The 24,975-nt window shown below is 40.1% G+C and overlaps 1 protein-coding gene across 3 annotated transcripts in view; it reads left to right on the top strand.

The window, feature by feature from the left end:
• Positions 1-24,975, top strand: part of LOC120539116 (macrophage mannose receptor 1-like) — a 74,059-nt gene that overhangs the window by 26,602 nt on the left and 22,482 nt on the right. The window contains exons 4-7 of one of the 3 annotated variants that reach the window (XM_039768889.1): positions 13,202-13,270; positions 21,300-21,608; positions 21,847-22,185; positions 23,726-24,043. In XM_039768889.1, the coding sequence (XP_039624823.1) occupies positions 13,202-13,270; positions 21,300-21,608; positions 21,847-22,185; positions 23,726-24,043 (1,035 nt within the window). Of the gene's footprint in view, positions 1-13,201; positions 13,271-21,299; positions 21,651-21,846; positions 22,186-23,725; positions 24,044-24,975 lie in introns of all 3 variants that reach the window. The other 2 variants (XM_039768888.1, XM_039768887.1) reach the window with 2 other exon arrangements.

Here is a 24,975-nt window from a genome sequence, read left to right as displayed (position 1 = left end):
GTGATTGATCCATCAGGAGCTGTATTATTAGGGATATAGGTACAGCATGCATCACCAAACATAGCACAAACGCCTCCTTTCTCAGCCAAGAGCATATCTAAAGCCAATCGATTTTGCCAGGTCATGAGGGATGTTTTATCAAGTTGCTCATGGATACCTTCAACAGCTTCTTAGTAAAATTTAAGAATCTTTGTTGATTGTAATAGAGATAATTAATCCAATCTACATTTTTGTTTATAGTAACCTGAGGAAAAATAGACTCAAATTCGGCAACAACTTGATCCCTTGCCTTGAACTTATCAGGGACTCCACGAGGGACTCGAATGGAATCAAAATACACCCCAGGGCCATGTAGGGAAAACTGGGAAGGGTCCACAGAATGGGGTTGACGATGTCGGCCAAACATGGTCGACACATGGAAGGCAGTTAAAGGGAAAAGTCGGAAAGGCATAACAAATTGTATTAAAGCAGAAGTGCCAGTCCAGTCAGGTGGAAGGACAAATATCAGTATTCTGAGTAATCAGAAAAATTGATAATTTGGAAGCTAAAGAGGAAGAATTAATCGGAAAAGTTTGGAAACAAAAAGAGGATGGGATATTACCAACATTTGTGCCACGAGAGGAAGTGAGGTTTCTAAAAAAAGGTATAAATACCTTCATCAGGCTGGAACATCGGGGGAGTCATGGGAAGAGTAGGGGGAAAAAGAAGGGAAAGTGTAATGTAATTAGAGTTGATTGGAATAGAGGAAGAGATAAAAAGGGCAAGTAGGCAAGGAAGGCCAGTAGGATCAGATATGTTAGAAAGAGGAAAAGGGACAGTGGCCAAATGTGGCCTAGCTATAGCACATGCATAGCAATCAGATTGATTCACTTGTCTAGCCGAATATAATACCCATTGCAGCCAACGGTTCTGATCCCCATACCCAATTTCAATCGAAAAAGTGGAAGAAAAGGTGGAAATATTCATGACCTTGACAGGGGGCGGGTTTGGACCAGGGGTAGGAGAGAGAGGTGTGTGTGTGGGGAAATGGGAGGTGTTAGTAACAGGGTTCTCAACCTTAATTTGAAATCTCCCTAGAGGATCTATTCCAGATACATATGCCCCTAAAATATAGGTTCCTGAATCATGTAAAGAAGGGTTCTTCAGAGTAATGATCAAAGGGTTACAATGGTTCACATTCATGAGGGGTATGTCCTTTTATAATAGAAAAACGATATTTCAGACCATACTTCTGGGCCTTATAGGGTTGATAAACCCCAGTCATCAGTTCCAGTATTAGCCAAAACCCAGTCCCACATGTCACAGTTACTTCGAATCCAGAGTTTGTAACAGTTACACACACATATTTGTCAGACCAGTTCCACTGGATTTGTCGATCAGTCCCACAGTCAATAATAGAACAGAAATCCACCTGAACTGATGTGGTGATTCCGAAAGGAAAAGTCAAGGTGACCAGAGCAGTCGACAAGGGGATGGAAAGACATAGTAGGACCACAATCAAGGGTGCCATCTTTTGCAATGTGAGATGTGAATCCAAGCAGGCAGTCCCTCAACTTTAACAGCATGTGGTGTCTACAGCAGAACTTGGAACGGTCCTCTCCACGAGGGTGATGCCAATGTTTCCTTCGAGTATCTCTAGCCAGAATCCAGGTTCCTAATGGAATCGGGGAGTCCTTTGATGGAGGACTAGTTCTCCAGGCCTGATTCACCTGCTCGTGGACTTCCTTCAGAGAAGCTCGGAGACCTGTAAGACTGGAAAGAAGATCATTGTCCACAGTATGCAGTGTAACATTACCTATGACCATGCCGACTGGCATGGGCCGTCCGGTCAGAATTTCGAATGGCGACAGCCCTAACTGCCAATGTGTTCTTCCCCTTAATCCCATCAAGGCCAGAGGCAGAGCATCAGGCCAAGTTAAATTTGTTTGCTCACAGATTTTAGCCAATTTAGATTGCAAGGTACCATTGCATCGTTCCACAATACCTCCACTCTGGGGGTGGTATTTGCAATAATGATGCACATTTATCTGGAGCCAGGTGGTTAATTCATTTATAATGGAATTTAGTGGGTGCCATTATCAGTTTGTAATTTCTGTGGTATTCCCCATCTAGGAATGATTTCCTTTATCAAAGCTTTTGCCACAGGTTTGGCATCTGCATGTTTGGAAGGGAAAGCTTCCACCCATCGGAGAACACATCAACAATTACTAACAGTATCGGTACCCCTTTGATGGTGTTAATTCAATGAAGTCCATTTGAAGGTGTTCAATGGACCCATTAGGTTAGGTGTAACGGCGGGACTTACCTGGGTGCCCTTTCCTACATTAAACTTTTGACATAATGCACAGCACCTGCAGAACTGCTCTGCATATGTAGAGAAACCTACAGCTTCCCAATGTTTTTCAACATCTTGAACCATGGTGTTCTTTCCAGCATGGTCTAAGCCATGGGCGATTTTTCCATACCTGGGAAAGAAGCCTTTGGGAGGAAAGGTTTGTTAGTTTGCTTATGGGTCCAGACTCCATCAGAGAGGGACCCTTCTTTGGACCATTTTCTCTTCTCTGTGTCCGTGGCTGCATTCTGTAAAGAAATAATTTGATTATCAGTGTCCTGGTCATTTCTCTGTTGAAATAAAGAGATTGGTGTGTTATTATATGCAGCCCATTTAGCAAGATGATCAGCTAATTCGTTTCCTTTGCTGACAGAATCCTGTTTTCCTGTGAGAGCTTGACATTTAATGATCGCTAGCTTTGATGGTTTCGTTATGGCCTCTAAGAGGGATTCTTTTAGTTTTTTGATGCTGAATGGGCTTGCCAGTACTGGTCTTGAATCCCCTGAGTTTCCATAATGCCCCATGATCATGGCAGACTCCAAAAGCATATCTAGAATCAGTATAGATAGTTACAATTTTTCCCTCTGACAACTGACAAGCTCAGGTGAGAGCTATCAACTCAGCTGCCTGCGCGCTTAAACATGAAGAAATTTGGTTGTTTCCTGTAGGTCTGGTCTAGGTTTTATAACCTTAGTTATTTCATCATGACAATTGTGGGGCTCCCCCTTTTTTCAGTTGGAAGCAATGTAGCTGGATTTAAGGTGGAGCACCTTTCGATGGTAACGTTTGACAATGTACAGAGTACATTTTGATAGTGTATTGCCCTAGCAGTAGTGAGATGTGAGGTTTTAGCCTGTACTAAAATGGAGTGTACGGCGTGAGGCACTTTTACCACTAGGGGGCTCATGAGCACTATATCTGTACTGGCTAGCACGGCCTCTGTTGTGGCTGCTACAGCTCTGAGACAGGTTGGATGTCCCACAGCCACTGGATCCAATTTTTACTCGAAAAAATAGGCTAAGCCTTTGTTTTTTCTCCATGGAGTTGTGTAAAAATGCATTCATATATCCCCCCTTTTCGTCCACAAACAGAGTGAATGAACGAGATAGTCAACAGCCCCAACGCATGCGCAAACAGTAGGGCACTTTTTTTTTTTCACATAGAGCCTTCCCAGCTTGATCATTCCATGCCACCTGACCAGAAAGGGGGAGATCAGGGTGACGCTAAAGTTTGCAAAAGCTGTGCTCTTTCATTGAAGTTTAAAATCCATTGCCGGCAGTATCCTATAACGCCTAATACAGACACAACCTGTTGCTAGGAAAAATGTTGAATGGTGTTTATACGATCACTAGAGAGAGAGAGCTCTTGTTTCACAAGAAATGTCATGACCTGAATATTTCACAGTTGTTTGAATAACTGCAGTTTTGTTTTAGAAACTTTGTGGCCATTTTCTGCTAAAAATAACAATTGCTGAGTATCCGTGCACAATCTGCTTCGTAGTACTACACAACATTCCACATACTGTATCAATACACTGTCTTTTTCCGGCCAAAAGCCTTTTAAATTTTGAGCAAGAGCTTGTCCAATACACAAGGGCTACAATATATCCCTGAGGCATAACGGTCCATGTCCAACGGCGGTTTTGGAAAGTAAAGGCAAACCAGAATTGAGAGTCGGGGTGCAAAGGAATACAACAATAAGCGTTAGCAAGGTCAATAACAGAGAAATAACAGGCGGACGAGGGTATCGTAGAAAGAATAGTGGAAGGATTAGTAACAATAGGTGCCCTAGGAAAAACTGCAGAATTAACGTGTCGAAGATCTTGAACAAAAACACCATGAACCGTCAGCCTTTTAAACAGGTAAAATGGGGGAGTTGACTGGAGAGTGTTTAATTTGAATGATTGCTCCACGTTTCACGAGATCGGAATGTACGGCGGAGATGCCAGCCTCTGCTGCTGGAGACAGAGGATACTGGGAGCGATGCGGAAGGACGATTTTGGGTAAATCACCAGTGGCTCACAGTGTGCTATCCTTCCATAATCATTTTTCCCCTGGGACCAAAGTGCATCGGGAAGGGAGGAAAGCCAAGAGGGAGAGGTGGTTTGCAATGAAAAAAGGGAAAGACGGCACAATGCACGATGTACTAAAAAATCATTTTGAAGCACAACTTTAGTTATCAAATGATCTGAGGTATCAAAATACCGAACAACGTGCAGCCAGTCCGTCCTATTGAAACATTGTTCCACCCAATCCCCAATTTCAACTCAGTGAACGGTGCTAGAATTGGCTAAAGAAAAACATGGGGAACCGAACCTCCTAAATAGAAAACGCTTTGGGAATATGTGAAGTGCACTGACAGCAGCAGCTGTGTTTGCATGAGAAAAAATGCAAGGGATATGAAGGGTCTCTGGGCTATACCTGAAAGAGAAAAGATTCTAACCAAGGTGTGTCCACTTCAGCAGGGAAGTACTGGGCAGTGCAGTGGAGGGTGTTGGGGACTTGCAAGTGGGGAAAAGACATGAAGGAAAAGAGTGTAGGGCTTTAAGGAGAATGGTGTGTGAGGAGATGTTCAGGGTCCGAGCTGCAAAGAGGGCTTAGTGTGGGGAGGTTTGGCACAGGAATTTAGGAATAGAATAGTAAAACCCTCGTTGGTTAGAGAAATAGAGAGGGAGAGCTTAGTCATCAGATCCCTTCCTAACAGATTAACAGGGCAGAGCTAATTTAACAAAAACCGGTGCATCAAAGTGGAACCACTGAATGAAGCTGAACCCGAAGAGGTTTAGACACCAGCAAAACATGTGGTTGTCCAGAAGCAGTAAGTACAGTCAGTGTATCGTTCGAGGCAGACTAGAAAAGCAGTTTCAGTGCCATTCAGCAAAGTCAATAAAGGATCTGTGTCCGCATGGCAAGTGAGCAAAGGCAACTGAAAAGAGTGGCTGGGGTCCCTGTGAAAGGAATATCCTCAGGTTCAGGTAAGGAAGGCGGGGGAGGAAGCTGATGTGGGCAATTGCGGCAGAAGTGTCCCATCGTAACAGGCAAGATGTGTAGGTGCTTGATCTGAGGGGAGAGGCGGCTGAGCAGGCGAAGAATTCATTAGGAAGAAAAATCCACGACCTCTCCCCCGGCTTCGCCCCTGTTCTCGGAAAATCCACGTCCTTCACGTCCTCGCCCCTGCCTGAGCAGCTCCACCTGCATAATAATTCATTTGTGCCGCAATTAACTTGGTCTGAGTGTCTGACTCTTTTTGTTTAGTCTGTCGTTCAGCATGCTCCGCGTGTCTTTAAACTTCATCAAAAGTGGCACTTTCCCATCCAAATACAGGACGTGCGTACTTTATTTTGAATATCACTTCTGAGTCCTGACACAAAAGGAGGAACTGCTGCCTTGTTACGGTCATCTGGGCTGTCTAAGCCAGAATGGTTTGTCAACAAGTCCTGAATGCGGTGTGCCCATTCATCTACCGTCTCATCTTTCTTTTGTTTGGCAGCTGAAATAAGGTATCAGTCGGTGCCCTTTTTATATTTTGCAGCTATTGCAGTTTTCACGGGTTCCCATTGGGCAAGGAAAGGACCCTCATTATTTTGTCCACGAGGCAATGCCTCATTCCACTGCCACTGTTCTCCATTATGCTGCCCATGATTGACAGTAGCCCAAGTAGTGCCCATCTTTCTGCGTAGCACTTGGGTCCACTCGGCTGCACCGGGTTTGTACATATTATCTAGCTGCTGCACCTGTTCCACAAACTTCAACCCACCGATTACCTTACGATCAGGCAATTCGGACACTACGTCTTTCAGCTCTTGAATATCCCAGTTACGGTGTATCATTACAGTAGTGGGGTTAGCATTTCCTGGGGGTAGTGTGGGATCGTGTCGGGGGTTAGGGACCTCAATTAAAGGGCATGAAAATGTGGGTGCTAAAGGTTTTGGGGACTTAAACGGGGTAAGGTTTTCAGGGGACTTATCTCTGAGGGTCTTGCTTCTAGTACGTTGTGAAATGGAGGGCTTTTTATGCAAGTTAGAAGAGCCTCCCATAGCCCCTAACAAGTGGCCGTCAATCTCGTGTTGGGGAAGAGAGCACGGGATATAAAGGGTCTTTTTTTTTTTTTATCACTCCTCTTCCTCCTTCCTTCAGACTGGGATCCCGTATCAGCCTGCACTTTCTGTAAAGCTATAAGCAGCTCTTCTTTTACCTTTCTATTCTTAAGTTCAGCAACTAAAAGCTCATTCCGTTTCTGTGCCGCTTCCAACGTACGGTCTTTTCCCATCTGTCATACATATCCATCCGATAAGGACCTCCATTACAACAACCCTGTGTATTTCTGCACAGTATTTTTCTAATGTCCTGTATCTCATTCATATCTCCAGTTCCTTCCACTGGCCATCTACCTCCACTGTCCTTATTCCACCTCCTACATGCTTTTTTTTTTTTTTTTAATCCTGTCTTCTTTTTTAATGAGCTTTCTAGGGGACCCGCCTTTCGATCCCGACAGCGCACTAAGAGCCTGGTGATCCCCCGAAAATAATCCTTCTAACATTAGGTTTTTAGGACTCTTGGGGGACTGTTTGACTGGCTACTGATTGTTTTTCCCATAGTGAGTGGCAGGATCTCAGCAGAAAGTGACTCAGCCCTCGATAAACCCCGTTCCACCCGCCGTCCGCTCCTATTCCCGGATTACAGCTTCAGGTGACTTCGTGTCCGTTTATTCGCATCAGCAGAATCCTACATCAATACGCCCCGTGGAGTCCAGGATATGGAGGTTTTTACCCCGATCACTTCATCAGACGGTTTGTATGCATCAATCTGCCAGGGTATAGTCTCCGTCACCTTAGCAACCCGTTGAAACAAGAGTATGACCAGACAGCGGATGAAAAACTCGACCTCCCGTTTATTTAGACACACATTCTCTAAATACGCCCTTTCACCCCCGTTCCTCAAATTATTATAGGAGCGTGCCACTCGCCCCTTTTCTAATCCTTTCCACAAGGGTGACTAGCTAACATTCACATTGTGCTGTTTTCCGTAGGGTCCCAAAGTCACTTTCCGTGAGCCCCTAGAACCCTCCTATGTATTTTCCATACAGTATGCTTTCTTATTCTTTATTTTGCATATGCTTTTTATTCCTTTTCCTTCTATATTCATATTACTTCCAGCACACCAGTCAAACTAACAGGAATCCCCCGATCTACTCACCGTGACTCCATCCACCTGCATGGAAATGCCCATCAAGTCGTGCTTTGTATCGGCTAGGAGGAGGTCAGGGACTCCCCACGCAGGAAACGCCCAAGGCAGGCCAATCCTACATTTACCGAAGCTGGACCCGATCCGGCCGGAATCGGCTCCACCACGGTCATCTGGACGATCCTGCACGAGGAGCCATCTGCCGTCTCCTGCCCCACGTTTGGGCGCCAAAACTGTGGACGAAACTCAGACCCGACAGCAGGTGCGGTTATAAAGAAGCTTTATTTTCAGAGTCACGGTGAGAAGAGTTTCAGAAAAGCAGACAATCAAATATACATGACAGCGTCAGGGCTCTTCTGAACCCCGTCTGTTGGGTGGGGTCCAGTTTTATACCCCTAGAATGTGTGATTTAATATCATTATAAAATGTAACAGTCAACACTTTATTATACACAATCCTGGAGCCCCTTCAATGTCCCTTATGCAACTTAATTTCTTGGCTGCTTTTGTTATGGCATTTAAATGTAAGCTAAGGGAAAACGTGATAAGGCAGACTCATGTGTGGAATGCTCAGACCTTGAGTCCTTTGCACAAACATTTTTCTGTTTGCTAAAACAAAGCAGGCTTCTACAAGCTGACTGCTTAGACATGAATTAGTACAAGGGAACGAAGAGAACATTCGTCTTCCACAAGGTCAATATTGCAATACATATAATAATAATTCTTTACATTTAAATAGCGCTTTTCTCACTACTCAAGGCTCTCTCCACACAGGGAGGACCTCATTCTCTTTACATTCAATGTGCAACACCAAACATCTTTGAATTACCATTACATTAATGGTGTCCATGTTTCTGCACAGTACTCCACCAGCCATCACAATACAGCAAACCTTTGTGCCACTGTACAGTAGTTTGCCACCCAATGAGTCCAAACATTGCCATCTACCTTTTAATGAACTAATGGTCTGTTCTATCATGATCATGTTGGGAGTGCCTTTGGGAGACTGTCTTCATCAAGTCCTCTCATATGAAGCTTGGAAACAAAAGAATATTGACTTAAGAACATTTATATTAGATATAATGCCCAGTGGGGGCTGGGCTGTCTTTTGGTCTTGGGATCCTACAGATTTTGCTTTTTTCTCCAGCTTAACTGGAGTTTTTTTATGTTTTTTTTCTGTCCTCCCAGCCATCTGACCTAATCACTAGACTCATCCTTACAGACTTACATCATGACACTGTATATAAGGACGCTACTCTTCTAGTTGATATGTATCTATTTTTAAGATTGTTTAGATTCTTTTTTCTTTTTCTTTGTTTACCACTTAATCTTTAATATTATTGCTTAATCTTATTTGTTCTTCTTTTCCTGTAACTTTCTCTTTGGCATCTAGTGCTTTGAGCTACATTGTTTGTATGAAAATGTGCTATATAAATTAATGTTATTGCTGTTGTTGTTTCATTATACAGTATCTCCTCTCTTGTGGTGTACACACTATTACTGTACCTAAAAGAAATATTTTACAAATTGTCTGTAATGTACTAAATGTACATCGTTCTACAATTCAGAGCAATTTGCACAAAGAACATCTGTATGGAAGGGTGATAAGAAAGAAGCCCTTTCTGCACTCACGCCACAAACAGAGTCGCTTGTTGTATGCAAATGCTCATTTAGACAAGCCAGATTCATTTTGGAACAAAGTGCTTTGGACTGATGAGACAAAAATGTAGTTATTTGGTCATAGCAAAAAGTGCTTTGCATGGTGGAAGAAGAACACCACATTCAAAAAAACACCTGCTACCTACTGTCAAATTTGATGGAGGTTCCATCATGCTGTGGGGCTGTGTGGCTAGTTCAGGGACTGGGGCCCTTATTAAAGTTGAGAGCTGGATGAATTCAACCCAGTATCAACACATTTTTCAGGATAATGTTCAAGCATTAGTCACAAAGTTGAAGTTACGCAGGGGTTGGATATTCCAACAAGACAATGACCCAAACCCAGTTCAAAATCTACAAAGGCATTCATGCAGAGGGAGAAGTACAATGTTCTGGAAAGGCCGTCAGAGTCCCCTGACTTGAATATCATTGAAAATCTATGGGATGATTTGAAGCAGGCTCAGCAGACATCACATTTAACTAAACTGAGAGATTTTGTATGGAAGAATGGTCAAAAATACCTCCATCCAGAATCCAGACACTCATCAAAGGCTATAGGATGTGTCTAGAGATTGTTATATTTGCAAAAGGAGGCTCAACTAAGTATTGATGTAATATCTCTGTTGGGGTGCCCAAATTTATGCACCTGTCTAATTTTGTTATGATGCATATTGCATATTTTCTGTTAATCCAATAAACTTAATGTCACTGCTGAAATGCAGATGCTACTTTGAAAGCTCAGCCATTTATAAACAAAAATCCAAAGAATTAAGAGGTGGTTCCCAAACTTTTTCATATGACTGTATATACCAAAAAATAGAAACACTAACAGCAATTAATATTAAGCGAATGCATTAGGTGTTATCTACCCTGAAGACAGCTGTAATGATTGAGAGAACACATCAATTATGTGTGATATAATTAGTAAAAGAACATCAGAATGTGACTGATGCATCATTGAAATGTGCGATGAAATGTAATTTTCTGTTACTTCATTGTTCTGCCACCTGAGGTTGGTAAAATGCTGGCACCAAAAAAGTCTGTGTAGGACTTATGGATGGTAAAACATTCGTAAGTTTCAGAAATCCCAACCTCTGTGTAAGAAAAGGCTTAAGCATGTTTCTGTAAGAAGGTTTTATACACAAGGCCCCAGGGCGTTAGCAAGTGAAATACACTGCCCACCTGAATGATGGGAAAAGTTGGCTCCTAACTTAATCAGTATCTGAATCAGCTTTTCTTATTATTGCCTGAAAAACTCTCTTAAGTATTTAAAAGCAGACAAGCAGAAGAATGATGATAGATGACAGGCAGTATGCCATGTTAATGAACATCACTTTTTCAAAATATATTCATATCATTAGATTCTGAGTGCCAAATAAGTGGTTCTATGCAATACACTGCAGCCTTCAAATCTAAAGTCATGACTAAGCATACTGTATACTGTACCTATTACGCTCCTTCCAATATGCTTCTCTGACCTTAGATGTGCATTTGCTTCCTTTGTTGAAAAGGTAAAGCTTATTAACTAACTGCTGGAAAAAAACTGCTGCTTTCTGTGTTTCATCAGTTTTCAAGTAAATGTTTCCATCTCTGAGAGCACTCTGTATCTCATTATTAATAGGGTGTCAGTCTGTTAATGAGAATAATGGGATTAATAATGGGATAAAAACACGTTTGTGTGCAGAGTCAGTTTTTATTTTTCAGGTCGGTGACCTCAAAGCTGCATATGAATGTCACAGACACCTGTTTTGAGACAATCACCCTGCCTCTGTTGCCTTTATTTTAGCTTCCTTATCAAGATAGCATAATGGTAACAATCATGACATGGCACGGTACTCCACACAACCCGCCTATTCACACTTCGGCTAGAGTACTTGTAAAAGGTCTTCTATTGTAGGGGAGCATAATCAGTGACCAAGGTGAATTAATAATGCAAATAATGGAAGTACAACTGGTAGTTGGCCGATTTAAAGGCCAAGGATTCCCTTGAACCGAGACTCAAAGTAAAAGGTTTTAAAAGTGAGATCTGCCCTAGGATTCTGTACCATAACAATAAGTATACCTTTCATAACATCACTTTAAAGAGTTCCATCCTCAGGGAAAGGAAGGTTTTAACCTTTGGCAGCATCCAAAAGACCTAGGGAAGGATAGTAGGTAATTGTATCCATTTGTTTTACTTTCCATGACAAAACCTAATCCAAATATCTAACTTCCCTCAATCTCTAAAAATACTGAGCAGGATTAATGTGTAAACTTTCTTTTTACAGTGAGAATAATGGCCACAAGGCAGCAGAGGTGTCTTTCCCAATGCCAGAAAAAACAAAAATGTTGTCCTGGTAGGCAGCACTATAGGTTCTCTGTTTGATGGAATAGTTTGAACAATATACACTGAACTCTGTTTGGTGTTTACTGAAGCCCAGAGGAAATTAAACACTGCTACCAATATAGTAAGAGTCAAATACCCTCAAAACTTAACACAAACATGTCTCACAACAAGTTTGCCCTTTCTACATATAGAGTGCACATCAAACTTGGTTTCCTTTCTGAAAGACATTATATAAATTCCCAACACCATCTGGCTTAATTATGAAGAAGATGTAGCAAATAATTCCCAATTACAGAATTGTTAGCACTTCCAATTCTCTACTTCTGTCCATTTGAAGAACTTGGAAAATTGGACTCAATGTTAATGAGTTAATCAGGGTCCAAACTTAAATTTGAAGTATTGTCATAGAATGTTGAAGAGAAACATTTATATATCAGAATAAATAGCATATTAACACAAATAGCCATAAAAAATAATTAAAAGCTTCTATAACATTAGATTAAGCATAAATTAGAATGTTAAGCAAATAAGATAGGTCAAGCAAATAGTTAACTAAAAAATCAGTTATATTGCATTATTTTTTAAGCTTGAAGCAGAATTGCTAGTGTGGAAAAGGAACAGAACAAGAACAAAAATGATGTGCAGAAACTAACTTAGGATAGGATAAGGAGAAGGAGAACACCTGTGTTCAAGGCTGGGAAGTTAAGAAACAATACCACAGAGGAAAAAAATGGCTCTGGTAGGCATGTAAGAAACCAGCTGGATTGGTTAATCAGCAAAAAAGGCAACAAAAAGCTTTTGCTATAAACAAGGTTACAATGATGTAATGCATGAAAGTGAAATTAGTGTATTCGTGAATAGCATAAATAAATATAGACAAATATATAAGCATTTGCCTTAGTGTAGATAGAAATGGAAGTCAGGATTGCCAAGTAAATGATTAAATAAAAGCACATGCCATATTTCTTTTAATTAAAGCTTAGCTTTTAGCCATCATTATAAAATAGCTTGAAGGCCAAAGGAAAGGGAATTGATAAGAGAGTAAATATGGAAGAAGGAACATCTGCCCAGTCGAAGAACCAATCAAAAATTTGCAAAACAGAAACTAGAAATGAACAATAGACAGTATAGACAGGTGCAGAATGAGCTAATTGAGCAAGGTCAAAGTGATAAGAAATTGTTATAAAAACTTCGATTGCTTAATTGTTTGGGGCTCAGCTCAATTTGGCTGTATTGGGTTGAGTCCGTGTTATTATTTGTGTTGTTTTATTGCACTAAAGCTCTAAAACTATCTCAAGTCCTAATAGCCTTCATTTTCAGGTAAAAAGCCTTCTGGTGACAAATTTTTCGCCACAACAATGGGTGGTCCAGTGTAGAAGTAACAAGGTCTAAGAGTGTTGGAATGTTTTCATTAATTCAATGTTGTGCAATAATGCTTAAATATTTGATTTATTTCATTTAATTTAATAGATCTTTATCCACCTGTTATATTAACATCATATTAAAACTGCATGACTTAGTTATTTTTATAATTATTTATTATTAACCTTAATGTCTTTATGTATTTATTTATGTATTTGTTGAAAATAATATACTATATTTGTGAAAAAAATTATTTTTAGTCTTGAGTAGTGTCAGGACCATAATAATAATAATAATAATAATAATAATAATAATAAAGTAAGCTTTTTCACTTTTGTCTCAGGGCTGGAGTTTGTCTTCTTCACATCATCTACCAAGACTTACAAAGGGAGTATCTCTGCAGTTGATAATGGTAAATGTATATTTAATACTTGCATAAGGTAACTGCAAATTTGATAGGAAAAAACGTTGCAGTATATGTGGGAAGAAGGTCTTACCAGAGGAGAACATATTGTCTATGTTCCATTTAAAATACTAGTTTCATACATGTAATAAAACTCAAACTTCATGTGTTTCTTTCACAATATGGTCATACAATGTAGTGTGTTAGACTCACGCCAATAGGGTACCGGTAACAGCAATTAAATATGAAATTAATTTCCATACTGAAAATAGTTTTATTCATTCAAAATCACATTAGATTATTTTGGTTTTAGCACATTAAAATTGATGCTACACCACTATTACCATTATACTCATATCAACAATAGGGTGGTAAAAGTGTACGCTAAATGTTAGTGAAAAATTATTAGTTCTTCTTCTCCTTTTATTTGGGAGAATTAATACCATTAAAAAAAAATATCTTCAGAAAATGTTTGTATCTTTTTAGAATATCTATCCATCCATCCATTATCCAACCCGCTATATCCTAACTACAGGGTCACGGGGGTCTGCTGGAGCCAATCCCAGCCAACACAGGGCACAAGGCAGGAAACAAACCCCGGGCAGGGCACCAGCCCACCACAGGGCACACACACCCACACACTAGGGACAATTTAGGATCGCCAATGTACCTAACCTGCATGTCTTTGGACTGTGGGAGGAAACCGGAGCACCCGGGGGAAACCCATGCAGACACAGGGAGAACATGCAAATTCCAAACAGGGAGGACCCGGGAAGTGAACCTGGGTCTCCTAACTGCAAGGCAGCAGCACAGTTTTCTAACCTTCTCTGTGGAAAATAGAATATCTACCAGTGATAGGTAGTATCTGCAAACTTTACTATATTTTTTCACAACAATTACAATTTCAAACAAAGAGTGGATGCCAATAACCAATAAAATTAATTTGTGGAATGCATGGTTTAATTCAGAAATGTACATTGCACACATATTTACTAAGCTCTCATCTTTGTCACTCATCATAAACAGAGTATGGAAATAGAACATTTTAAGAGCAGATAACTTTCCTCTTGCCAGCCTCCTTTAGTTAGTCTTTACAACATACGTACAGACGTGCATAAAAACAAGTCCTGTCTTCAAAAAATTAAACCACTGGAATAGAGAGGAAAAGATTATGAAAGCTCTGTGAGGAGTGGTGTGCTCTGTGTAAATAAGATATGGCCAAACAAGGTAAAACATATAGCTTCCCACAGCAGCACAGGCTCAGCCACAATCCTGCCTCTTTTCCCACTGTCACTTTTGGTTTTAGTTTTCTTTCTTTTTAACCTCCAAACTCATCATTCTTTTTTTTTTCTTGATCTGTTTCTTGTCTGGCTCTCTCAATCTGTCCTACTCTGGCTCCTTTTATTCCTAACCAGGCGTAGATGGCTAATTTCAATCCCAGAACACTAATGAGGAAACTGGATGAACTTTGCTCATCTGCACGTGCAACAAAATCCAGCCAACCTCCCCATCAACACCTCAGGGGCACTTGCTCATGGTACTACATGCATCTATGCTGTGTCCAGCAGGGGGCACTAGCTCCCTGGGAATGAGTTCTTTTGTAATTTTGGCATGTTACATAACCCAGATCTATACAGATATAACATAAAAGGCGATACCCCTCCCTAGTGATACGGCGGAAAGAAATAACGCAGGAGTTGCATATCAGAAGAATTAAGCCAATGACATAACCTGGTGCGGTAGTTGGGCCCCAAGGTGTAGAGTCTGTCGGTGTTGTCGGTGCATTGGAAGGCATTTTCATGAACACATGACGGTATCTCCCATCCCTTTGTTGGCCTCAAAGGTGTGCCGGGCAATGTTTCCAAGGATTTATACTCTTTCTTCACATGCAGGGCCCCCCATAGGCGAACATGCAATCCAAACAAGGCAACAGTGCTTAAATGAGGATACAAATCCATGCTGACTTAACAGATGTCATAATGTTTTCCCAGTAGTTCTATGTGCTTAATCTGGCTATGTGTCAGCTGTGCATGTGAGCAGAAAAAAACAGATTTGCACAGAGCACAGTAACATTTGAAACTTATGTTTACATATGCCCACCCGAAGCTTGTGTGTACTGTTTTTTAACTAATACCTACAGACAGCCACACACTCCTAATGTACGTCATTACATTTCCACACTTTTTTTTTGTACTTTGGACTTTATTATTATTGTGGAGATATACAGTATTACTGCTATGATTATGACGTTTCCATTCCTTTATTTTGTGCATTGTTTTCAAAAGGAATCAATATGATTTTTATGTTTCACAAGCAGCCATATTGTTTGAGGTCACTCAAACTTATGTAATGGACAGCTGGGATTCTTATCTGTCCAGAACGCCTCCATAATGGAAAGACTGAAGCAAGGAGCTAGCACGAGGCAATACCTCCCCCAGGACGACAGAGAGCAGCCCCCCTGGCTTGCTACAGTGCTACAGTTTTGGAGCATGGAAGCTCAACCCTGCAGGGGCCCTTTTGACTTGCTAGCTGTTGGACCCCTGCTTTGTTGTTTGACACCTTGCTGACTCTAACATTTTCCAATCCTTGTGAGACATTAACCTTCTCCGTGACTGTCCTTACAGAGTCAGAACAAATTGTGAACAATATCATCGGGCACCTGCATCACTGAGTCACATGATTTTGGAGTATTCTACAATTAGACTTTATTCAAATACAATTTTCACATATTAATTAGACAGGCTGATGTCTTGGATCCACCTAGGCTTAGTCTTTCTTGTGTTTATTTTGTATTTTGATCACTTTAATTTCATTTTATTTTGTTGCATCTTAGTTAATTATTAAATATCTTCAGTTTTTGGTTCTGTTAGATTACTGGATTGAGAATTTTTGTTCAGTGTATTAATTCATGCACTTTTTGCATCATTGTTGAATATCTGTAATTTTAGGTAATGACTCGTGTAGCTGTGTTTTTCCAAAATTATCAAAGTTCAGCAGCTCTAGCATAAAAATGGGATTCAGTAAAAGCCTGACGTGCTAAAATTAATCCACAGACAAAATATCTTCATTTTTAAAAGTTTTTGTTAAAATTCAAAGTAAAACAGTTCACACATAAAACAAAAAACAGCCCATCATTTCTGTGGGTTCCAATTGAACCAACCACGGATCGAAAATTCTCCAAAAAAATCATTTTTGAAAATTCCAAAAAGCAAAACTTGAATTTGCAGTGTGTCAAGCACTACACTGTATCCATGCAAATGAAGAGATGTGCAGGCATTGCCTGCTATAGTCTCCTGTCTACCTAAAAGGATAACAACATATCTACAGCTACTGCAACATTTCTTTGATGTTGTAAAACAAAAAGAAGAGACAGCTTTTTATAACAATGTTTCTAACTAAAGCATTGTCAATTTTGTGGCCTCGACCATTAATACCTGAAGATCCTTAGACTTAACCCTCCTCAAATCCTGCCATTAGTATTGTAGCAACCTCAGGGTCTGGACCTGGACTGGTACTGTACTGAAAAAGCCTAACAGTCTTTTTCAGGCCAATTTATCAGTAATCAGCTTAAAGAGGCTAATTCCATTCCTCCATCTTTCACACCCCCTGGGTTATTACAGTATTATTAAGAGTCATTCAAAGCATCAAGGTCTGCAATCAGTGTGTTGATGCAGTATGTTCTAAACATACTTGTTAAAGCTAATTTTTTTTTTAATTTCTAGAAGATGTCAGGTTGTAAGCTTACAATTAGGAGGAATGTGAAGGTTCTCACCTCAGTAGTTTGAGAGTAATTGTGAGGCAGACGGACAGACCTTAGCATTTTTATATATATACAGTACATTACAGAATGCCATGTTGGTTTCAGTGTTACATAGAGCTGCCCAATCAAGAGTACTAAAATACCTGAACTACCTCAACTTCTACATTCTAATGAGAACAGGAGTCAGAAACATCTCTGGCCACACAGTGTGGTGCACCTTATGGTTCATTGCTCAGGCTCCTTGGTTTAGTTGCATCTTGCTTTGCCAGTGTTTTCAGCAGTTACAGTGTTTTAAGAACTCACATAGTGATCTGTTCTTGGAGGCATAACAAAATGTTCAGTGATCAATTAAATGTTTGCTTCAGTAAGGCAAGCGTCTCCTTTCTTGTGCATCTCCTTTAACTTTAGCTATGCTGAACTGTTTGTATTACCTAAGAAAATCTTGGTTTTTCTCTTTTGATTTCTTGGCACTATAAACCATTGGAATTTAGTGTTGAAGACTTTTGTTAAAGGTCGTGCCCTAGGCAGTTGGAAGCCTGCTGAAGAGCTTATGCCAGGCTAAGAACTGGTGCAGAGAACATTTAAATTCCTATTGTGCTGTTGGGTATACAGAAGTCCAAAATGGTCATTGACGAAATTAATGACAGATAAGTCTCAAGGAAAGAAGCAGTGTCAACTTTATTGTACTGTAGAAGGGGTGAAGTGGCACTAGGACCACCTACTGTATGTGGGACCCTAGCCTGGGGTCCCTGCTGCAATTATAAGGTCAACCCCAGCCAAGTAAGTAATTTAGAGTATTTGGTTGGAAATTACCCTAGGATTGCTCTTTGTCAAACGCATATTGAGTGTTGTAAGAGAAGGAGAAAACCATGATAAGGAGTTGAGGTATCAGCCTAGTTACCCTGTTTAATTGGTTTGAAAAAACAAAGAAGAGACATGCAATAATTACAGGGACATCTTTACAGAGTTCACAGTAAAACTGCCAAAGATGGTGGAGCCTCTGGCTTTGGGTCCTTCCAGCGGGAAAAAGTAGATGGACAGACACCGGAAGTGTCGTCAGAGGTGTTATAGCGATCAATCATTTTATCTGCAGAGGGAGAAGAAAAAAAGGCATAATAGGACACAAAGCCAACCCTGGAGCAGCAGCAGAAATACAGTGACTAGAGCCCTTCAGCTGCCCCCTATGCGCACATGTGTGACAATGTGGACTAAGAAGGATTAGAAGAACACGTTATATTGTATACTAGCAGAAGGAAAAGAGGACATTTGTTAGAGAGAGAAAATAAGAGACTGGAATTGATAGGGAGTGTTGTCCACTTAATGTACCTCATCTCAAGCGCGTAAGTCATCTCCCCTGTTAAACAGAGGTTTAAGACCTGCCTTGCAGGTCCAAAGAGAGACAAGAGATTTTGGATTTACTTTTGTTTATCTATGGTTTGGCTACTTTATATATTTACTATATGTGTCCCTTGTTTGTTCAGTCTGTATAATAAACACTGTTTTGCGATAATTTAGTCTTACTGCCATTATTTTGGATTTGGGTTCGATAAATTAGTGCCTTCTACATTTAGCATATTATTAAATGTAACTTTTATGTAACTTGAGTTAATAAAAGATGTGAAGGATTTCAATGTTGCATCATCCCAATTAAGTCCTTGGTCTGCCTCTGACATAATGTATAGGTTTTATCAATTTGTGAGGGGAGAGGTCCGTGGCACTGCATGTTTTTAAATACTGTAAAACTTCATGGAAGTACATGTGCAAGCAGCTCAGGATGTTTATTGAGGTGATTGGGGCTGATCTCGTTTGCACGTGACAGCATGATTAGTTCCATTTGCCTCATTGACTTTTGTAATTGAGATGTTGTACCCACAGAGGGATAAGAAGGGAGACTGTGTGAGTGAAAAGAAAAAAAAAGACAAGAACAATGACAGAGAAGGATCGTAGGTTAAATGGAATGGAAAGAAAAAAAAATGGCAGGAATAAAGGGGAGCCAATGGAAAAGAATGTAGGCAGTCAGCCAGAAAGAAAGCCCCTGGAAGGTGTGCATGGCCAGCACTTGAGGGTGCATGAAGAGTATCACTCCGACTGACAGTCTTAAGGTCGCTGTTATGACCCATTCTCTAGAGGGTTCCCTCGTAAGGCTGAAGAGTGACAGCAGGAGTCGGAGCAGCAAGGCTTGGCTTGGCACCCTGCTGGGAGCCTGTGATGGCAGCATGTTCCCAAGCCTGGATCTTAAAGGTTTCTGTGCCTGTCAGGAGGATGTCTCCTCTGGCTGCAGGATCCCATCAGGGGTAAGCAGAGGAGACATTAGTTTTAAAAAGTTTATACCAGGGCTTGTGAGTTTTTATAGAACTGTTACTTGCCATGTGTTTTTAACCTCATTTTAAAGGCTCATTTATTTTTTGATTTTGGACCTTTTTTAACATCCACAAATCACTTGACTTTATGGAAGGATTATTTATTTATTTACTTACTTATAGACAAGCACTGCACTGAATTTGCAGATTGGGCTTTTGAATCCTTGTTTGTCTGGTTTTAAAATAAAAGCACCTGCACACTTACACAACCATTTGACTATGTGTGTTCTGATTTACTGTGGCTCATTCTCAGGTGCGTTATCAACAGTTCAAGTGGCTCCTAGATGTGTCACAAGGATTGTGGAGCCAACCTAGACTGTCACACAATTGGACTAATATTTAGTGACTTTTCTTGTGGTTGTAAAGAAACCACATATAGCAACTAGGGAGTCCAATCCAATAATTGGGAGCCTGGGATTCCCAGACGTTTTTCATTCCCGCATTCCTGGGAATGAAACTGCTGAACAGGAACGGCCAAGCTCGCAAATATACCGTGTAAAAGTGTAAAAATCGATCAAGAAATAACAGAGTTATAATTGAAAATAATTAAGTGGCACGGCTTTTTGGCCCACAGTGTAGTGTGTTGCTCATTAATTCAGTCAACAACAGACCAGCAGCAGTCAGTCTCCTGGCTCCCACTAAGACTGAGCACAGTGGACTGAGAGGTGTCTTCACTCTGCAGCTCACGAATGCCGGGACGGGGAAGAGTTCATTGACGTCTGTGGCACTTGTTGTTGACAGTACAGACTGGTGTCTTCATCAGACAACAGCTTTGAACAGCAACTTAAAATTGCAATGCGTCAGTCTGTTGCGTCCACATTAGCTGTGCCAAGAAACTTGCCATTACAGAATGATGACAAGAAACTGGATGCATCAGTAAAAGCTGAAATGGCGGTGTTTCAGAGCAACGGCAAGCGCGGCCGTTGTTTAGAACAAGTGTAACAGTATCTGATGACTGTGCCGCCTACTTCAGTGGAAGCAGAGTGTGCTTTCTCAGCAGCTGGCGTACTCTGCACGAAGGTGCGCTCTTACCTGGACGACCGCACGCTCGACACGTTGTGCTTTCTACGCTGTTATTACTGCAACTAACTAGATGCATGTACTTATATGACAACATGAACTGCTTGTAGTTAAGGTTAGTCTTTTATTGTTGTCAACATATTGCAGTAGTTTTATTAAAAATAAGTGTCAGTTGTTCTAAAACAGTTCACATGTGAGATGCCCGTGCACTGTGTCATTCACGGGAGCCCAGGATTCCCGGGAATGACATGCAGAATTCCCAAATTCCCGAGAATGAATAAACCCATTTGGGAATGGATTCCCTAATAGGGACTAAATCAGCAGCCTTGTATATTATGGCCTAGTTCCTAAATGCTATACAATTCAGACTGCCACTAACAGAATGCAGAAATAATTATTAAAAGTACAAGGGGGTTTAGTGTTTCACAGTGTAAGATGACTCAGTGTTTTGGACAGACTATACAAAATTATAAGTTAGTAATAGAGTCAAATTTAATCTATGCTGTTCATTTATTGTCTGTCATTAGTATTATACTGTCAGATTTCTATGGGAGATATGCAAGAATTTCAATTTATTATGTACACTTGAAAATAGATTTGAACATTAACTTGAAAATGTAACAAAATGCAGATATATTTTAATGGCTAAGGCACTATATTGTAAAATACATTAATGCTTGTTTGGTGAAAATGCAATAATGCTATAGAAATGAATTCATAACATTTACATAAAAATAAAAATGTATCAATAAATTTTAATAGTACAACTTAAATTGTCTAGGCCTGAACTATGTGATGCTAAGAGCTCCTTTAAAATGTGTAGAAGACTGTAATCTTTAAAATTAACTGGTAAAACCATTGCCTTGTGGTGTAATTTTTTGAATATTTCATTTTTTAGAGTACACCTCATCTGTGTCCTACATTGTTGCAGAATTTAACTCTGTGGCCAATGAAACGGCATGGTTTAAGGCTCAGAACTACTGCAGGAATATAAACTCAGAACTGGTAACTGTGGATAATGAAGAAAAAAATCAATTACTCATAAAAACATCAGAAAAGCAAGAATTCTGGATTGGGATGCATCGTAATGGTGACCAGTGGCAATGGTCGAATCAGGATAAAGTTACATATACAAACTGGAAAAGAGATTTCTTCTGTGCTTTTGTCCATTCTGATGGCTCGTGGAATGATTCAGTCTGCCATGACAGTAAAGAATTCATGTGCTACAGGCGTAATGTATCTGTTTTAAGTATGATTAATACTGAAGTGACTTTGAAAGCATTTAATTTAAACCAAAAACTAACATGTTATGAGTAATTTAGTTGTATTTACAGCTTTGTTGGTATAATCAATAAAGACAAACATATGTGATCAAAAAACAAATGACCTTTCTGTCTGGTAATTAAGTGAAGAAGACTATCCTCTTCTTTGTTCTGTTTTCACAGAAACAAGTAACATTAGTGAGAGATTTGTCCTAATAAATGAGAAGATGAATTGGAGCACAGCTCAGAACTTCTGTCAAGTACACTACAAAGACCTGGTCAGCATAAGAAATAAGAGCGAAAATGAGGAGATACTAAGGAATGCCAAGGGCACTTCATTTTGGATCGGTCTGTTCAACAACCCCTGGAAGTGGTCTGATGGAGGGAATATAACATTTCAAAACTGGGAACCCAAACAACCAGACAATTTTAATCGTAATGAAGCATGTGTGGAGATTTTTAAAAATGGAAGATGGAATGATAATATCTGTAAGAAACAGCTGAATTTCTCCTGCTTTAACAGTAAGGTTCTGATTTATTGTACTTACTAGAGAAATATTTTATAAACTAAGCTCAATGGAAATTAACTATAATTTAAAAAAGCATAAGTGCATATGTGCTTCGTACTCCAAACTTAATTTGTTTCAGGAGGTCGTTTGAACTCCGAATTGTTCAAAGTCCGAATCAATTTTCCCCATTAGAAATAATGGAAAGTGAATTAATCCTTTCCCAGACCCTAAACAATACCCATTTCGATAAACTTAAAACAACAAATACACATAATATAAGGTAAAAATAACAGTTAACAATTAAATGCCCTAAATAGGGTGGCGCAGTGGTAGCGCTGCTGCCTCGTAGTAAGGAGACCCAGGTTTACTTTCCAGGTCCTCCCTGTGTGAAGTTTGCATGTTCTCCCCGTGTCTGCATGGGTTTCATCCCACAGTCCAAAGACATGCAGGTTAGGTGCATTGGTGATCCTAAATTTTCCCTAGTAGGTGTGTGTGTGTGTGTGTGTCCTTTGGTGGGTTGGTGCCCTGCCCAGGCTTTGTTCCTGCCTTGCACCCTATGCTGGCTAGGATTGGCTCCAGCAGACCCCCGTGCCGTGACCCTGTGTTAGGATATAGCGAGTTGGAAAATGGATGGATGGATGCCCTAAATGATAAATTAAAACATGAAAGCAATAAATAAAATATATACTGTGTAATCAAATGAAAATTGCATTTACTGTACCTTCATCCATCCATTATCCAACCTGCTATATCCTAACACAGGGTCACAGGGGTCTACTGGAGCCAATCTCAGCCAACACAGGGTGCAAGGCAGGAACAAATCCTGGGCAGGGTACCAACCCACCAAAGGACACACACACACTAGGGAAAGTTTAGGATCACCAATGCACCTAACCTGCATGTCTTTGGACCATGGGAGGAAACCGGAGTACCCGGAGGAAACCCACGCAGACACAGATAGAACATGCAAACTCCACGCAGGGAAGATCCGGGAAACGAACCCAGGTCTCTTAACTGCGAGGCAGCAGCACTACCCACTGTGCCACCGTGCCACCCTATACTTTCATGTTCCCCTCAATCGTCAGTACTACATCCTTTAGCAAGGTTTGTAGCAAGGTTTTTTGCTTTCAAACTCATTTTGAATGTCATGGTTAACAGGTAGGGGTTATATACTGTATATATAAACAAACACACTAAAAATAAAGTAAAAAAGCACTGAAAACACGTAAGCCTAACTTACTGTAACACATGGTTTCACAGCAAGTGCGAGAGCCAATTTGGGAGCGCAGCAGATGACGTTTACGCTTGCTGTGTAAGCGCCATCTGTTGTTGCCTTTTTTCAGTGCATGCGCAGTTCGAACATAGAAGCATAGTTCGAACTCCAGATCAAATTTCTATTGAATTTAGCATTTGAACTCTGGAATATTTAAAGTTAGAATTGTTTGAAATACGAGGCACCACTGTAGTTAACAGAAAATTTTCAACTAAGAAAAACAATAAAACAGTCAAGTGAATATTTGCATGACTATAAATCTCTACACATTGTTTCTCAGGGTCTAGTGTATCCACATCATACTACTTTGTGCCTAATTCATTGTCCTGGCAAGATTCTCAGAAATACTGCAGTGAGAATTATACAGACCTGGTGACTATTGAGAATGAAACAGTGAATCAGCAGGTATTAGCACTGCCAGGACAAAGCTGTGGTTGGATTGGTCTCCACCGTGAAAATGACAAGTGGGCTTGGTCCAATGGTGACCCTCTCACCTTCACAAACTGGAAGCGAGAGTTTTTCTGTGCTGTGCTCCAGTCAGATGGCTCTTGGAATGACTCAGACTGCAGTCAAGAAAAGCCTTTCATGTGCTACAATGGTGAGAACTTTTTCATCTTAAATAATGACATGCTTAAAATAACTACAGATCTGAGTAAACATTCCAGAATTATTTTCTTATTTGAAATGGACTACTCTAAACATTTACATTAAGAACTAGAGTGTATAATGTAACAAATATTTGTTACATGTTTCGTCTATTTTTCTTTATATCTGTCTGTATTTTCCTGAATTAGTGTCTTTTAATCTTTTGTTTATATTCTTACCATGAAAGTATGTTTTATTTAGATCTATTTGAGATGTTACAGCAACCTTTTATACTCTTAATCGGTATGCATTATTATATTTTGAGTGATCGTGCTCATTTTATTTATTAACAACTAATTGAAACTTTTCTGTGTTGAAGTAAGTGCTGGAGATTCACGCAAACCTGATTCAACTCATATAACACAGAACCCACCCTTCATGACTAGAAATGACAGCAATCCCCTTGATACAATCGATTATTTTTTCTTTCTCATATTCATATCAATCCAGGTGGTTCGTCGTGTGGTGGGTGCTGCAACGCTATCAGTACATGCTCCCAACCTCATAGTTTTATCAATAAATGTTAGAATTTGTATTGATCAAACATTTCTTATTTCTCTTCTTTAGTTTGCCATATTGTCATTTGGCTTCTTTCCCTGTGGTAAAGAAACCATTTTCAGCAAAGTCTGTTTTGAAATCAAAAAAACAATATCCTTTATTACACAGATTCTTAATCTTGGCTATTTCATGATGTAAAAATTGCAGTATTGCTATATTATATAGAATATGGTGACCCCAAAGGGGAAAAACACAAACAAAAATGAAAATGCAAACAAAACATGAAGTCACAAAGTGAAATAATGTCACTGGAAAAAGGGGGAACTTGATTAGTCTTATAAAAGCATTTTCTCCACTGTTCAAGGTTGCAGCTTGAACTTCAAGCAG

Source organism: Polypterus senegalus, chromosome 11 (genome assembly GCF_016835505.1).
Source record: "Polypterus senegalus isolate Bchr_013 chromosome 11, ASM1683550v1, whole genome shotgun sequence".
NCBI lineage: Eukaryota > Metazoa > Chordata > Cladistia > Polypteriformes > Polypteridae > Polypterus > Polypterus senegalus.
The sequence above is the reverse complement of the archived record's forward strand: the minus strand, read 5'-3'. Positions and strand labels throughout refer to the sequence as shown.